Here is an 18,682-nt window from a genome sequence, read left to right as displayed (position 1 = left end):
GTCGTGGTAAAATGGAACATTCTTGCCCTAAATGGCATCCAATGAGCCTTTCTCCTCAGGCTCACATGTAGTAGTTTAATCGAATTTAATTTAATATAAAATTCCACCTCACATAAAAATGTAAAGCAGACATAAACTTTCTGCCTCACTACTTCCCATGAAAATGCCATCTGTTACTGCTGTATGTTAGTAGAGAATGTTCAAAAACAATATGCTACTCCTTACTTCAGGCATAATTTGAAGTAATAAAGACAAAACCCACAAACAATTCATTCGTTACCTTCTATTCCCGTCGAAGGTTGACACTATAATTTAAAAAGCCTACGAAACAAATTACATTTTAATATTAGGCATCTATTACATGCTGTCCTCCCCACCATTTTGCCATTTAAAAATTTTGGTTACAATTTTTCTAAAGAATTAAATTAATTAGGTTTTATATTTATGGGGGAGATAGATCAGCAGCTTGTTTTGTGAGAAAGTTTTACTACCTATATTGAATCTGTGTGTATATGTATTAGTGTGATGTATGAGTGCGTGCAACATGTAGTTGTTGTTCATTAAAACTTTATTTGTACAGCGACATGTTAAACAACGAGTATGAGAGAGTAGGAGAGTGGTGGGAGAACTGGGTTTGATGAGAAAAAGTTTTATACTCCTAATAGCATTAACTTGCAACAAACTGTCGACAATTTCTTTCAAATTGATTTCTATTGTCAATTTGTGTTTTTGCAGCAAAGAAAAACTTTGTCATGAAATTTTAAGTTTCACTCACAAGAAAACCACGACAGCACAATTAACGAAGTAGGAAAACTTCAAGGAACCAATTGTCTGATGTGGTCAATGAAGTGTTATTTTTCTTGGATAATTAAATTGGATTTTTTTTAATTTGAGGTAAAAAACAATGGCAACTTGGAGTTAATTAAAACAATTAAGGAAGGCTTTTTATTTCACTAGAGATAGGCTTTACAGCTTCACATTTGGCTTGAAATTATATGACGTTGCTACATAAAATATTTATTACACTCAAAGAAAGTTGTTAGTAGACACAGCAGAAAAGTTTATTAAAATAGCAAAGGGACAGAATTTTGTAAAAATTTTTTTTCTTTAGAAAATTTTGTCAAAATTTTATTTCTATAGAAAATTTTGTCAAAATTTTATTTCTATAGAAAATTTTGTCAAAATTTTATTTCTATAGAAAATTTTGCCAACATTTTATTTCTATAGAAAATTTTGTCAAAATTTTATTTCTATAGAAAATTTTGTCGAAATTTTGTTTTTATGGATAATTGAAGTACCTCTTTGTTGGAGCGGAACGTTTTGCAAAATCTAGAAATCTACCAAACAGTAAAAAATCTACCATGTTTGGTAGATTTCTGCCAACTGTGTATTGCGTCCAAAAAGTGAAAAAAATAAACGGTAACAACGCCAGAAATGTTCCGAAACTTGAAGCCTAGATTTGATCGAAATCCATGCCGCAGTGGAAGAAATGGGTAGTTTTCTTCCAGTGTGGCACTCGCGATGCAACTCATCTTTAAAAAAAAAATAGCTTGGACTAAAGCCATTGAAGTTCCAAAAAGTACAAGAGCTCCCCGTTATGCAAAAAAAGTTAGACAGGAAAGAGCCCAGGGATTGTTTCGCTTGGACGTAATTGGCCTGTTAACGAATTGTTTTTTTATTTTTCGAAGAAAGGCCATTCCAAATTGAGCAGTTTGCGAACAAACCAAATGGTTGGGTTTACTTTACAAAGAGGTCAGCTGAAAATTTGCCCCTTCGAATGGCCACCAGAACTCAAGCGCTGCCGGTGGTAATGGTGTGGGCCGCCGTAAACGGCTGATGGTTGGAAGCCTCATGGAAAAACAAATTTCATCTGATCCGGTTGAAATTTGACCCTCTAATTACCATGTGAAAACTTGTAATTATATAGAATGTGATCAAGAACTAAAGAAGTATTTTTTTATACCCTCCACCATAGGATGGGGGGTCTATTAACTTTGTCATTCCGTTTGTAACACATCGAAATATTGCTCTAAGACCGTATAAAGTATATATATTCTGGGTCGTGGTGACATACTGAGTCGATCTGAGCATATCCGTCCGTCCGCCCGTCTGTTGAAATCAAGCTAACTTCCCAACGAAACAAGCCATCGACTTGAAACTTGGCACAAGTAGTTGTTATTGATGTAGGTCGGATGGTATTGCAAATGGGCCATATCGGTACACTTTTACGTATAGCCCCCATGTAAACGGACCCTCAAATTTGGCTTGCGGAACCTCTAAGAGAAGTATATATCTGAAATTTGGTACATGGTGTTGGTATATGGTCTCTAACAACCATGCAAAAATTAGTCCATATCGGTCCATAATTGTATATAGCCCCCATATAAACCGTTTTCCAGATTCGACCTCCGGATCCTCTTGGAGGAGCAAAATTCATCCGATCCGGTTGATATTTGGTACATGGTGTTATTATATGGTCTCTAACAATCGTGCCAGAATTGGTCCATATCGGTCCATAGTTATATATAGCCCCCATATAAACCGTTCTCCAGATTCGACCTCCGGAGCCTCTCGGAGGAGCAAAAATCATCCGATCCGGTTCAAATTTGGAACGTGGTGTTAGTATATGGCCGCTAACAACCATTCCAAAATTGGTCCATATCGGTCTATAGTTATATATAGGCGATCCCCAATCACACAAAAATTGGTCCATCTCGGTTCATAATCATGGTTGGCCCTCGAGCCAAAAATAATCTACCAAAATTTTATTTCTATAGAAGATTTTGTCAAAATTTTATTTTTATACCCACCACCATAAAATGGTGACGGGGGTATAATAAGTTTGTCATTCCGTTTGTAACACATCGAAATATCGATTTCCGACTATATAAAGTATATATATATTCTTTATCAGGGAGAAATTCTAAGACGATATAAGCATGTCCGTCTGTCCGTCTGTCTGTCTGTTGTAATCACTCTACAGCCTTCAATAATGGCGCTATCGTCCCCAAATTTGGCACAGATTAGTTTTTTGTTCGCAGGCAGGTCAAGTTCGAAGATGGGCTATATCGGTCCAAGTTTTGATATAGTCCCCATATAAACCGACCTCCCGATTTGGGGTCTTGGGCCTATAAAAACCGTAGTTTTTATCAGATTTGCCTGAAATTGGAAATCCAGAGGTATGTTTGGACCATAAAGAGGTGTGTCGAAAATGGTCTGTATCGGTCCATGTTTTGGTATAGCCCCCATATAGACCGATCTCCCGATTTTGCTTCTTAGGCGTCTAGAAACAGTATTTTCTATCCGATTTGTCTGAAATTGAAAATCTAGAGGTATTTTAGGACCATAAGGAGGTGTGTCGAAAATGGTCCGTATCGGTCCATGTTTTGATATAGCCCCCATATAGACCGATCTCCCGATTTTGCTTCTTGGGCGTCTAGAAACTATATTTACCATCCGATTTACCTCAAATTGGAAATCTAGAGGTATTTTGGGACCATAAAGAGGTGTGTCGAAAATGGTCCTTATCGGTCCATGTTTTGGTATAGCCCCCATATAGACCGATCTCCGGATTTTGCTTCTTGGGCGTCTAGAAACTATATTTACCATCCGATTTACCTCAAATTGGAAATCTACAGGTATTTTGGGACCATAAAGAGGTGTGTCGAAAATGGTCCTTATCGGTCCATGGTTTGGTATAGCCCCCATATAGACCGATCTCCCGATTTTGCTTCGTGGGCGTCTAGAAACTATATTTACCATCCGATTTACCTCAAATTGAAAATCTAGAGGTATTTTAGGATCATTAGGAGGTGTGTCGAAAATGGTCCGTATCGGTCCATGTTTTGGTATAGCCCCCATATAGACCGATCTCCCGATTTTGCACTTGCGCGTCCAGAAACAGTATTTTCTATCCGATTTGTATGAAATTGAAAATCTAGAGGTATTTTGGTACCGTAAAGAGGTGAGTCGAAAATGGTCCGTATCGGTCCATGTTTTGATATAGCCCCTATATAAACCAACCTTCCGATTTGGAGTCTTGGGCCTATAAAAACCGTAGTTTTTATCCAATTTTCCTGAAATTGGAAATATAAAGGTATTTGAGGACCATAAAAAGGTGTGCCGAAAATGGTGCCCATCGGTCCATGATTTGGTATAGCCTCCATATAGACCGATATCCCGATTTTGCTTCTAGGGCTTCTAGAAACTATATTTACCATCCGATTTGCCTGAAATTGGAAATCTAGAGGTATTTGAGGACCATAAAAAGGTGTACCGAAAATGGTGCTCATCGGTCCATGTTTTGATATAGCCCCCATAGAGACTGATCTCCCGATTTTGCTTCTTGGGCTTCTGGACCGATCTCCCGATTTTGCTTCTTGGGCTTCTAGAAACTATATTTACCATCCGCTTTGTCTGAATTTCTTGAGTTTCTATAAACTGTATTTATTACCCGATTTGCCTGAAATTTGAAATCTAGAGGTATTTTCAGACCACAAATAAGTGAGCCGAAATTTAGGTATATCGGCCCATTTTTTGGTATAACCCCCATATAGACTGATCTCTCGAATTTTACTTCTTGGGCGTCTAGAGACTATGTTTTCTATGTTTGAAATTCTGGAGGTATTTTAAGATCACAAATACGTGAGTAGCAAATGGTACCCACTACGACAAAGAGTTTTCAAAGAAAACTATCATATTTGATTCATGGTGGTGGGTATTTAAAATTCGGCCCGGCCGAATTTACTGCTGTATATACTTGTTATAGAAAATTTTGTCAAAATTTTATTTCTATAGAAAATGTTGTCAAAACTTTATTTCTATAGAAAATTTTGCTAAGATTTCATTTCTATATAAAATTTTGTTAGAATTTATTTCTATACAAAATTTTGTCAAAATTTTATTTCTATAGAAAATTTTGTCAAAATTTTATTTCTGTAGAAAATTTTGTTAAAACTTTATTTCAATAGAAAATTTTGTTAATTTAATATAACAGGTTGGCTGATAAGTCCCCGGTCTAACAAAGAAAAACACATTTTGTTGTCAAAATTCGTTTTTATTATTCAACATAGTTCCCTTCAAGAGCGAGACAACGACTGTAACGACCTTCCAATTTTATGATACCATTTTGGTAGTACTCCTTCGGTTTTGCCTCAAAATAGGCCTCAGTTACGGCGATCACCTCTTCATTGCAGCCAAATTTTTTCCCTGCGAGCATCCTTTTGAGGTCTGAGAACAAGAAAAAGTCGTTGGGGGCCAGATCTGGAGAATACGGTGGGTGGGGAAGCAATTCGAAGCCCAATTTATGAATTTTTGCCATCGTTCCCAATGACTTGTGGCACGGTGCGTTGTCTTGGTGGAACAACACTTTTTCTTCTTCATATGAGGCCGTTTTGCCGCGATTTCGACCTTCAAATGCTCCAATAACGCCATATAATAGTCACTGTTGATGGTTTTTCCCTTTCTCAAGATAATCGATACAAATTATTCCATGCGCATCCCAAAAAAACAGAGGCCATTACTTTGCCAGCAGACTTTTGAGTCTTTCCACGCTTCGGAGACGGCTCACCGGTCGCTGTCCACTCAGCCGACTGTCGACTAGACTCAGGAGTGTAGTGATGGAGCCATGTTTCATCCATTGTCACATATCGACGGAAAAACTCGGGTGTATTACGAGTTAACAGCTGCAAACACCGCTCAGAATCATCAACACGTTGTTGTTTTTGGTCAAATGTGAGCTCGCGCGGTACCCATTATGCACAGAGCTTCCGCATATCCAAATATTGATGAATGATATGACCAACACGTTCCTTTGATATCTTTAAGGCCTCTGCTATTTCGATCAACTTCATTTTACGGTCATTCAAAATCATTTTGTGGATTTTTTTTGATGTTTTCGTTTGTAGCCACCCCTTTCGGGCTTCCACTGCGTTCACCGTCCTCCGTGCTCATTTCACCACGCTTGAATTTTACATACCAATCAATTATTGTTGATTTCCCTGGAGTCCGGAAACTCATTATCAAGCCAAGTGTTTGCTTCCATCGTAGTTTTTCCCTTCAGAAAACAGAATTTTATCAAAACACGAAATTCCTTTTTTTCATTTTTATACCCTCCACCATAGGATGGGGGTATATTAACTTTGTCATTCCGTTTGTAACACATCGAAATATTGCTCTAAGACCCCATAAAGTATATATACTCCGGGTCGTGGTGAAATTCTGAGTCGATCTGAGCATGTCCGTCCGTCCGTCCGTCTGTTGAAATCACGCTAACTTCCGAACGAAACAAGCTACAGACTTGAAACTTGGCACAAGTAGTTGTTATTGATGTAGGTCGAATGGTATTGCAAATGGGCCATATCGGTCCACTTTTACGTATAGCCCCCATATAAACGGACCCCCAAATTTGGCTTGCAGACCCTCTAAGAGAAGCAAATTTCATCCGATCCAGCTTAAATTTGGTACATGGTGTTAGTATATGGTCTCTAACAACCATGCAAAAATTGGTCCATATCGGTCCACTTTTACGTATAGCCCCCATATAAACGGACCCCCAAATTTGGCTTGCGATCGCTCTACGAGAAGCAAATTTCATCCGATCCGGCTTAAATTTGGTACATGGTGTTAGTATATGGTCTCTAACAACCATGCAAAAATTGGTCAATATCGGTCCACTTTTACGTATAGCCCCCATATAAACGGACCCCCAAATTTGGCTTGCGATCGCTCTAAGAGAAGCAAATTTCATCCGATACGGCTGAAATTTAGTACATGGTGTTGGTATATGTTCTCTAATGACCATGCAAAAATTGGTCCACATCGGTCCATAATTATATATAGCCCCCATATAAACCGATCCCCCGATTTGGTTTGCGGAGCCTCTAAGAGAAGCAAATTGCATCCGATCCGGCTGAAATTTGGTACATGGTATTGGTATATGTTCTCTAACAACCGTGCAAAAATTGGTCCACATCGGTCCATAATTATATATAGCCCCCATATAAACCGATCCCCCGGTTAGGCTTGCGGAGCCTCTAAGAAACGAAAATTGCATCCGATCCGGCTGAAATTTGGTACATGGTGTTGGTATATGTTCTCTAATGACCATGCAAAAATTGGTCCATATCGGTCCATAATTATATATAGCCCCCATATAAATCGATTCCCAGATTTGTCCTCCGGAGCCTCTTGGAGGAGCAAAATTCATCCGATCCGGTTGAAATTTTGAACATGGTGTTAGAATGTCGTCTCTAACAAACACGCAAGAATTGGTCCATATCGGTCCATAATTATATATAGTCCCCATATAAACCGTTCCCCAGATTTGATCTCCGGAGCCTCTTGGAGGAGCAAAATTCATCCGATCCGGTTGAAATTTGCAACGTGGTGTTAGTATAAGGCCGCTAATATCCATTCCAAAATTGGGCCATATCGGTCTATAGTTATATATAGCCGATCCCCAATCACACAAAAATTGGTCCATATCGGTTCATATTCATGGTTGCCACTCGAGCCAAAAATAATCTACCAAAATTTTATTTTTATGGAAAACATTGTCAAAATGTTATTTCTATAGAAAATTTTGTCAAAATTTTATTTCTATAGAAAATTTTGTAAAAATTTTATTTCCATAGAAATTTTGTAAAAATTTTATTTCTATAGACAATTTTTTTCCAAATTTTATTTCTATTGAAAATTTTGTCCAAATTTTACTTCTATAGAAAATGTTGTCAAAATTTTATTTCCATAGAAACTTTAGACTTAATTATATACGTATTTAATCGGCCTTTTTTAGTTTAATATATACTACGTATGGACTACCTTGTAATTTAGAAGACGGTGTTAGGAAGTTATAAGATACCTTGCCATCGGCAAGTGTTACCCCAACCCAAGTAATTCGATTGTGGATGACAGTCTTCAGTAGAAGTTTCTACGCAATCCATGGTGGAGGGTACATAAGCTTCGACCTGGCCGAACTTACGGCTGTATATACTTGTTTTTTTTTTTTTTGACACGAATCATTTGAAGATTGGTACTATATAAAAATAATATGAATTTAATGCTAGCGACGCCATCTATGTGTCAGACCGGGGACTTATCAGCCAACCTGTTACTTACAATTTAAGGACGGTGTTAGGAGGTTTTAAGATGCCTTTCCATCGGTAAGTGTTATCGCAACCCAAGTAATTCGATTGTGGATGGCAGTGTTCAGAAGAAGTTTCTACGCAATCCATGGTGGAGGGTACATAAGCTTCGGCCTGGCCGAACTTACGGCCGTATATACTTGTTTTTGCCTTTTTCATCAAACATAGACTCCATATGGACTAACATACAATTTAGAAGACAATGTTAGGAAGGTTTAATGTGCCTTGCCATCGGTAACTGTTCCCACAGCCCGGCAGGACTTAGAGCTGCATATACTTTTTTCTCTATTCTTTGATTTTTTTTAATTACTGAAAATTGTCTTTATCCTATCCCAAAGATTAAAATCCATGGTATGGGATATAGGCTTTGAGCCGGAATAAAAATTAAATTTTTTTTCTAGATATTCAACTCTTTAATATATCAGAGAATACAATTTTTTTAATTTCAAGAATTTTATTTAATCCCAACATGAATATTCCACTAGAAAATAAATTCAATTTGCATAATACTATTAAGAATAATTTCCTGCTCCATAGACATGGATCGAAGAAGAATTGCAGAAGAAAACGCAATCTAGTCAGCAACATCTCATGATTGCGAACTATCATTGGCTGGTGTTAGCCAATTGCCTTGGATATTTAACTTTTCCAAGACCATCAATGATGGAGCAATAAAAGTCAATTTTTCCGCCTCTACAATAGATAACTAACACTAAGGACTAAGGAGCAAATTGTTTCGTTATGATTATGGGCCACATTAGTTGGTCTTAAGTATTGATCGGTGTTTTTTTCCTCGTGTTCCAGAGTTCATCATCATCATGCAATGGTATTCCATTGCTTGGCTTTTATGGTATTGCAGTCTAGTTGAAGAACTGGAGAACATTATCTATGGCAATAATTTTTCTATCACCTTTGTTGGTTGGCTATTAATTTGTTTTCTATTCCTCTCTTTCTCTACCAGGTATCATCAATCGTGGTGACTCATTTCGTCGACGCCGTTCACGCAGCAATAGTTTGGCTCCAGTCAGTCCCATACATCCACGCATTGGTGCTTTAGCCGGTTGCACGGACATGGATATGAATATGCAGGAGGGTGGTAACGCCCATCACCAGGTTGAAGTTTTTCATGTTGAGATGCTGGGAGCAGCGGGTTCGGGAAAACAGTCATTAGTTTCACAATTTCGCACTTCAGACTGTATTAATGCATACGATGGACCAGGTAAAGTGGAAAATAAATATAAACAAACAGAACTATGCTATAAGGGTCATTAATGGTGAGCAGGCCGGGAAAGTGGATCAAATGGGGGGAGGGTAGAATATTCCTCTCAAAGCAAAGGTTGATAATGATGAGTGAAGTCTTTGTAGACGATGATGAAGGTGTACATAATTCTTATTCCTCTTCTTGTCAACGCATTAAGGTTGAAAAATGAATGTTCATTACATTGTATCCTTCTGTGCCTTTGGAATGATAGACTATGATGGTTGCACAAAAGGCTTTCAAGCATTTTGGGTTTGGGAAAATTTCCCCCCTCCCGCCCCACAGTGAAATACCTGAAAATTTGCATAATTCTATGATTTGAAAGTTTCTCATCCTTATGTAGGTTAGTTGGTCGGCAAACTCAGGAGAATTTTAATTTAGATCGTAATACTTGTTGACTTCTGGTTTAGCCATTTGTTTGCCTTAGTTGGTCTTCCATAGACACCTCCTCAATTAATTGAGGTCATCTCAAAAACCATGGGTGCTAGAGGTTAGCTTAAATTAAACAAAGTAACTTCTGACTGTTGTAAACACATTTCAGACAATCGAGAGTATGATAAAAGGATTAGAAAAGTTCCTGTTATGTTTAGTACTTGGTTTTTAGCTCTGGGACTATTGAAATATTTTAGAGAAAACCATATAAACATGTCAAAATTAATATAATGAACTCTAATCAATGGCAATGAACTTAATTTTTTATAGCCGAAATCCGAACGTTCAGTCATAGTTACGGTTGCCACTCGTGCCAAAAATAATCTACAAAAATTTGAGGATAATTTTACCAAATTTAAAAAATCTTAAAATTTTGTTTCTATAGAATATTTTGTCAAAATTTTATTTCTGTAGATAATTTTATCGAAATGTTATTTCCGTAGAATATTTTATCAAATTTTGCCAAAAATTTTATTTCTATAGAAAATTTTGTCAAAATTTTATTTCTGTAGAAAATTTTGTCAAAATTTTATTTCTGTAGATTATTTTATCAAAATTTTATTTCTATAGAAAATTTTGTCAAAATTTTATTTCTATAGAAAATTTTGTCAAAATTTTATTTCTATAAAAAATTTTGTCAAAATCTTATTACTATAGAAGATTTTGTCAAAATTGTATTTTTATATAAACTTTTGTCAAAGTTGTATTTCTATAGAAAATTTTCGCAAAATTTTATTTCAATAGAAAATTTTGCAAACATTTTATTTCTATGGAAAATTTAAGCAAAATTTTATTTCAAAAGAAAATTTTGGCAAAATTGTATTGTATATAAGAAATTTGGACAAATTTTAATATTTATAGTTGGTTTAGGATAGGTATAGTGGCCGTCCGATATGTCAGGCTCACCTAAAATAATATAGTCCAAGGTAAAATTTGTTCAAAATTTTATTTCTATTGGAAATTTTGTCAAAATTTTATTCCTATAGAAAATGTTGTCAAACTTTTATTTCTATTGGAAATTTTGTCAAAATTTTATTTCTATCGAAAATTTTGTCACAATTTTATTTCTATACAAAATTTTGTCAAAGCTTTATTTCTAAAGAAAATTTTGCGAAAATTTTATTTCTATCGAAAATTTTGCAAAAATGTTATTTCTATAGAAAATGTAAGCAAAATTTGTATATTATATAAGAAATATTATATAAGAAATTTTGACAAATTTTAATATTTATCGTTGGGTTAGGATAGGTATAGTGGCGGTCCGATATGTCAGGCTCACCTAAAATAATATAGTCCACCGTAAAATTTGTTCAAAATTTCATTTCTATTGCAAATTTTGTCAAAATTTTATTTCTATCGAAAATTTTGTCACAATTTTATTTCTATAGAAAATTTTGTCAAAACTATATTTCTATACAAAATTTTGTCACAATTTTATTTCTATAGAAAATGTTGTCAAAACTTAATTTCTATAAAAAATGTTGACAAAATTTTATTTTTGTAGAAAATGTAGGCAAAATTGTATTGTATATAGGAAATTTGGACAAAATTTAATTTTTATAGTTCGGATAAGTTAGGTATAGTAGCGGTCCGATATGTCAGGCTCACTTAAATTATATAGTCCACAGTAAAATCAAAGTCGATTAGTCGCTTTGAGTGGTTTTTCACAAATATCAAAAGTCGATTAATCGAATTTGAATTTTCTGCAATTTGTTTTTTATAGAAAATATAATCTCTACAGAAAGTTTTGTCAAAATTTTATCTCTATAGAAAATATTGTCAAAATTGTTATTTCTATAGAAAATTTTCTCAAAATTTTATCTCTAAACAAAATTTTCTCAAAACTTTACCTCTGTGGAAACTTTTGCCAATATTTAATCTCTATAGAAAATTTTATCTCTATAGAAAATTTTATATCTTTAGAAAATTTTGCCAAAAATTTTTTTCTATAAAAAATTTTGTCAAAATTTTTTTCTATCGAAAATTTTGTCAAAATTTTACTTTTATAGAAAATTTTGTCCAAATTTTATCTCTATAGAAAATTTTGTCAAAATTTTATTTCTATAGAATATTTTGTCAAAATTTTATCTGTATAGAAAATTTGTCAAAATTTTATCTCTATAGAAAAATTATATAGTCCACAGTAAAATTTGTTCAAAATTGTATATATAGAAAATATAGAAAATGTTGTCAAAATTTTATTTCTATAGAAAATTTTGTCAACATTTTATTTCTTTAGAAAATTTTAACAAAATTTTATTTCTATAGAGAATTTTTTTTTTTTTTAAATTTTATTTCTATAGAAAATTTTGTCAAAATTGTATTTCAATAGAAAATTTTGATACAAATTTATTTCTATAGAGATTTTTTTAAAATTTTGTCTATATAGAAAATTTTGTCCAATTTTTTTTTATCAAAATTTTATTTCTTCAGGAAATTTTGTCAAAATTTCATCCCTAAAGAATATTTTGTCAAAATTTATTTCTATAGAAATTTTTTTCCAATATTTTTTCTGTCAAAATTTTATTTCCTTAGAAAATCTTATTTGTATAGAAAGTTTTTTCAAAATTTTATTTCTATAGAATTATAAAATTTTATCAAAATTTCATCCCTAAAGAATATTTTGTCAAAATGTATTTCTATAGAAAATTTTTTCCAATATTTTTTCTGTCAAAATTTTATTTCCTTAGAAAATCTTATTTGTATAGAAAGTTTTTTTCAAAATTTTATTTCTATAGAAAATTTTGTCCAACTTTTATTTCTATAGAACATTTTGTCCAACTTTTATTTCTATAGAAAATTTTGACAAAATTTTATTTCTATAGAAGATTTTGACAATAATTTTTTTCTATAGAAGACAATTTTGTCAAAATTTTATTTCTATTACAAATTTTGTCGAATTTTGTCAAAATTTTAATTCTATAGAAAATTTTGTCAAAGTTTTATTTCTATAGAAAATTTTGTCAAAATTTTATTTCTTTAGATAATTTTGTCAAAATTTTATTCTATAGAAAATTTTGTCAAAATGTTATTTCTATAGAAAATTTTGTCAACATTTTATTTCTATAGAAAATTTTGACAAAATTTTATTTCTATAGAATATTTTGTCGAAATTTTATTTCTATAGAAAATTTTGACAAAACTTTATTTCTATAGAACATTTTGTCAAAATTTTATTTCTATAGAAAATTTTGTAAAAAATTTAATTTCTATAGAAAATTTTGTCAAAATTTTATTTTTTTTTTTTTTTTTTTGATCTCAGCTTAAAGCCATGCATTGACTAAACTACAAGTGTAGCTTAACCAACAGAGGAAAAGTATGCTTGTCAAATTTATTTGGGCAAAGCCCTATAGACTGCAAGATGGTTGGATGTACAGCTGTTTCGGAATTACCACATTCCTCATCAGCATCCTCTACTTGCAGCAAAACTATCAACCAATTATCAGAATAAATTCGGGTAATTCAGATATGCTGGCAAATTTGTTTAGGCAATAGCCGACTATCAAACCCTTTTTCGGGAGGTTCAAGTGTAGTTCACGTTGGGTCGAGTGAATTACCCGAATTTATTCTGATAATTGGTTGATAGTTTTGCTGCAAGTAGAGGATGCTGATGAGGAATGTGGTAATTCCGAAACAGCTGTACATCCAACCATCTTGCAGTCTATAGGGCTTTGCCCAAATAAATTTGACAAGCATACTTTTCCTCTGTTAGTTAAGCTACACTTGTAGTTTAGTCAATGCATGGCTTTAAGCTGAGATCAAAAATAAAAAACAACAACAATAACGATTGAAGAGAAGCCAACAATAACAAAAAAAACAAAATTTTATTTCTTTAGAAAATTTTGTCAAAATTTTATTTTTTTAGATAATTTTGTCAAAATTTTATTTCTATAGAAAATTTTGTCAAAATTTTATTTCTATAGAAAATTTTTTAAAAATTTTATTTCTATAGGAAATTTTGTCAAAATTTTATTCCTATAGAAAATTTTGTCAAAATTTTATTTCTATAGAAAATTTTGTCAAAATGTCATTTCTATAGAAAATTTTGTCAAAATTTTAATTCTATAGAAAATTTTGTCAAAATTTTATTTCTTTACAAAGGTTGGTCATTTTTTTTGTTTCTCTAGAATATTTTGTCAACATATTATTTCTATAGAAAATTTTGTCAAAATTTTATCTCTATAGAAAATTTTGACAAAATTTTGTATCTATAGAAAAATGTTGTCAACATTTTATTTCTATACAAAAATTTGGTCAAAATTTTATTTCTATAGAAAATTTTGTCAACATCTTTTTTATATAGAAAGTTATTTAAAAAAATTATTTCTATAGAAAATTTTGTCACAGTTTTATTTCTATAGAAAATTTTGTCAAAATCTTATTTATATAGAAAGTTATTTAAACATTTTATTTCTATAGAAAATTTTGTCAGAATTTTATTTCTATAGAAAATTTTGTAAAAATTTAATTTCTATAGAAAATTTTGACAAAATTTTATTTCTAAAGAAAATTTTGTCAAAGTTTTATTTCTATAGAAAATTTTGTCAAAATTTTATTTCTATAGAAAATTGTGTCCAAATTCAATTTTGTTTTGTTATTGTTGGTTTTTTTCTTTAATCATTGTTGTTGTTTTTTTTTCGATTCCAGCTTAAAACCATGCATTGACCAAACTACAAGTGTAGCTTAACCAACAGAGGAAAAGAATGTTTGTCTAATTTATTTGGGCAAAGCCCTATATACTGCAATATGGTTGGATGGACGCACGTTTCGGAATTACCACATTCCTATCAGCATCCTATACTTGCAGCATAACTATCAATTATCATAATAAATTCAGGCAGTTCACTAAACTCAAAAGTAAACCACACTTGAACCTTCGGAAAAAAAACGTTTTACATGATAGCCGGCTTATGCCGAAATAAATTAGTACAAATATATCTCTTTTCCTTTGCCACCGTCAAATCATCGATTTGAGTGCCGTTGGCTGGGTTTATTTTGAGCGTGCTTCCTCTTTTTCTCATTCGTTTTGTTTTGTTATTGTTGGTTTTTTTTCTTTAATAATTGTTGTTGTTTTTTATTCCAGCTTAAAACATTCTTTTCCTCTGTTGGTTAAGCTACACTTGTAGTTTAGTCAATGCATGCTTTTAAGCTGGAATCAAAAAAACAACAAAATTTATTTCTATAGAAAATTTTTTCCAATTTTTTTTTTCTGTCAAAATTTTATTTCCTTAGAAAATTTTGCCAAAATCTTATTTATACAGAAAGTTTTTTTCAAAATTTTATTTCTATAGATAATTTGGTCCAACTTTTATTTCTATAGAAAATTTTGAAAAAAAAAAATTTTTCTATAGAAGATTTTGACAAAATTTTTTTTTCTATAGAAGATTTTGTCAAAATTTTATTTCTATAGAAGATTTAGACAAAATTTTATTTCTATAAATGATTTTTCCAAATTGTGTTTCTAACGGATTTCTATGTTAGGTCAACATTTTAGTTCTTTAAAAAAAATTGAAAATCTACTAAAACATCAAAAATTCTACCAATCTACTAAACAGTATAAATCTATCATGTTTGATACAATTCATTTTTGATAGAACTAGCACAATTCGTATTTGACAAGGGGATCAAATCAATCTGTAAACTGAGGACTCTTCGTAAAGCTTTACATTTTTGACATGTGATCCCTATTTGTATTTTTTACAGCAACTCAAAAGATAAATCTGGCCCAAAAAATATGATTAAATCGTGAGCATTTTCGTGTGATTATTTTTTGCATTTTTCGACAGATTGAATTGAATTCAATCTGTGGCATGAAGCACCGTCCAGAACCAGCGCTTAGATTATATGGTGAATTCAACAGAGGCCTTAGTTCTTGATTTCGTGGTGGTCAATTCCGTGAATTTCGTGATGGTCGTCCAAAATCAGTTGTTCTTCCAGTAACCTTTGAGGGCCAATTGATATTTTTCCGATTTGTTTTAATTTAGGGTCTCAGGGATTTGAAACATGATTTGATTATTTATTAAAAAATTTCCCAGAAGCTTAGATCCTTATTGTGACCTAATTGAGATTTATTTTTTCCCGATCTTGAGATTAATAAAGATTTGCTACCTAGGGCCTTAAACTCAAAAGAATGACTGGCAGACATAGATTAAGATCTACAACAAATACTTCACCTCTTTGAATAATAAATTACAAAACTAAACAACCCGGCCTATTTTTAATGATATAATACATAATTATATTATAAGTAATTTTAAATATTTTTTATTTTATTTATCTTGCAAACTAACTCGTCTCGTTTTCTTTTGCTTTTTCGTTCCAGAATGTGATGAAAATGAACAAAATATTTCAATTATTTTAAATAATATTGAATCGGAATTGATGTTTAGAATAAATGAACGTGAAACAAAGGTAAATTGATTAAAATTTTCTATAATATAAATACTAAAGATTGCCTATCAAAAATCCCCATGTTATTATAAAAAATTTACCATGTTGTCGCTGTCTTCTATATATAAAACAAACCAAATGCCTATGTCATAATTTTCAAAGAAATTTCATATCGCTCACTAATCTGATTATAATTACCTTGTTTTTATTACCACCCCCTACCTGACATGAAAATATTCTAAAAAATAAAACCATAACCATAAATTAAATTATATTGACAAAAATAAACAAAAATCCAATTAAATTAAATTTAAATAAAATTTGTATTATACTATAAATTAAAAAAATCATATTTCCAACATTTGTTGTCTCCCATTGAATCATATGAAAACCACACAAATACTATATGCAAACAGAAAATCTAAACAAAAAATATTTTTTTATTTATTTTTATATTTTTGGAAAACCAGACAATGTGGGTTTTCCTGGGTTTCCTATTAAATTTTTATGACTTCCATGTATCATAAAAAATTTAGATGTGAGAGTTAAAACTCTCACACAGTGACTAATTGATCGATGACGTTTGGCCATATTTTTTATGAAAGATATTTTGATATATTTATTAATTATGTTTATTTAATTATACCGAACCACCACGAGGTAAGAGTATAATAATATTGACATGCGTCCTATTATCCCCAAGAAATGTTGGCTTTAGAATCAATTTTAAATATGGAGTAGCTGACACAATTTAAACGATCATAATTTTCTATGAACGCAGAAACTAAACTTTCAGAATCCAACATGGCTATATTTTGCTTTGAATTCTTAATTATAAAAAGTCGAATTCTTGACTTTTTCAAAATTTTCCTTTTTTCAGTAATTTGTTTTGAATTTTCACAAGTTTTTGAGCTTCAGTTTTGAGATTCGTCAAATTTATTTTTTATAGAAAATGTTCGAAACAATATTATCTCCACAGAAATTTTGCCAATTTCATCTATATAGAAAATTTTGTCAAAATTTTATCTCTATAGAAAATTTTGTCAAAATTTAATCTCTATAGAAAATTTTCTCAAAATTTTGTTTTTATAAAAAATTTTCCCTAAATTTTATTTTTATAAAAAATTTTCTCAAAATTTTATCTCTGTAGAAAATTTTGTCAAAAATTTATTTCTATAGAAAATTTTGTCAAAATTTTATCTCTATAGAAAATTTTGTCAAAATTTTATCTCTATAGAAAATTTTCTCAAAATTTTATTTTTATAAAAAATTTTCCCAAAATTTTATTTTTATAAAAAATTTTCTCAAAATTTTATCTCTGTAGAAAATTTTGTCCAAATTTTATTTCTATAGAAAATTTTGTCAAAATTTTATCTCTATAGAAAATTTTGACAAAATTTTATCTCTATAGAAAATTTTCTCAAAATTTCATTTTTATAAAAAAAATTCCCAAAATTTTATTTTTACAAAAAATTTTCTCAAAATGTTATTTTTTTAAAAAATTTTCTCAAAATTTCATCACTATAGAAAATTTTGTCAAAATTTTATTTCTATAGAAAATTTTGTCAAAATTTTATTTCTATAGAAAATTTTGTCAAAATTTTATCACTGTAGAAAATTTTGTCAAAATTTTATTTCTATAGAAAATTTTGTGAAAATTTTATTTCTATAGAAAATTTTGTCAAAATTTTATCACTATAGAAAATTTTGTCAAAATTTTATCTCTATAGAAAATTTTGTCAAAATTTAATCTCTATAGAAAATTTTCTCAAAATTTTATTTTTATAAAAAATTTTCCCAAAATTTTATTTTTATAAAAAATTTTCTCACAATTTTATCTCTGTAGAAAAATTTGTCAAAATTTTATCTCTATAGAAAATTTTCTCAAAATTTTATTTTTATAAAAAATTTTCCCAAAATTTTATTTTTATAAAAAATTTTCTCAAAATTTTATCTCTGTAGAAAATTTTGTCAAAATTTTATTTCTATAGAAAATTTTGTCAAAATTTTATCTCTATAGAAAATTTTGTCAAAATTTTATCTCAATAAATTTTGTCAATATTTTATCTCTATAAATTTTATCAATATTTTATCTCTAAAAATTTTATCAAAATTTCATCTCCACAGAAAATTTTGTCGAAATTTTATCTCTATAGAAAATTTTGTCCAAATTTTTTCTCTATAGAAAATTTTGTGTAAAATTGTATCTCTTAGAAAATTTTTGTTTTATAAAAAATTTTATTTCTATAGAAAAAATTTGCAAAATTTTTTTATACAAAATTTTGTCAAATTTTCATACAGAATGGTTAGGTTAGTTAAGTGATGCCGAAAGTGCTGAAGTTGTCTCTTATCAATGAAAGAATCATAGCAACGAATATATCTGCATTAAAGCCATAGCACGAAACATATTCGTAGAAGATTACAAATGGATTACACACTTCAAAACTGTCGGATAAAA

General features: G+C 30.8%; 1 protein-coding gene across 3 annotated transcripts in view; it reads left to right on the top strand.

Annotated features, from left to right (window-relative positions):
• Window positions 1-18,682, top strand: part of Rgk3 (Rad, Gem/Kir family member 3) — a 257,419-nt gene that overhangs the window by 202,018 nt on the left and 36,719 nt on the right. For all 3 annotated transcript variants that reach the window (XM_075311150.1, XM_075311149.1, XM_075311151.1), the window contains 2 exons: window positions 9,106-9,363; window positions 16,157-16,245. In XM_075311150.1, coding sequence (XP_075167265.1) covers window positions 9,106-9,363; window positions 16,157-16,245 — 347 coding nt within the window. The remainder of the gene's footprint in view (window positions 1-9,105; window positions 9,364-16,156; window positions 16,246-18,682) is intronic.

This window comes from Haematobia irritans, chromosome 5 (genome assembly GCF_050003625.1).
Source record: "Haematobia irritans isolate KBUSLIRL chromosome 5, ASM5000362v1, whole genome shotgun sequence".
NCBI lineage: Eukaryota > Metazoa > Arthropoda > Insecta > Diptera > Muscidae > Haematobia > Haematobia irritans.
Note: the sequence above shows the minus strand (reverse complement) of the source record. Positions and strands in the feature narration are given on the sequence as shown.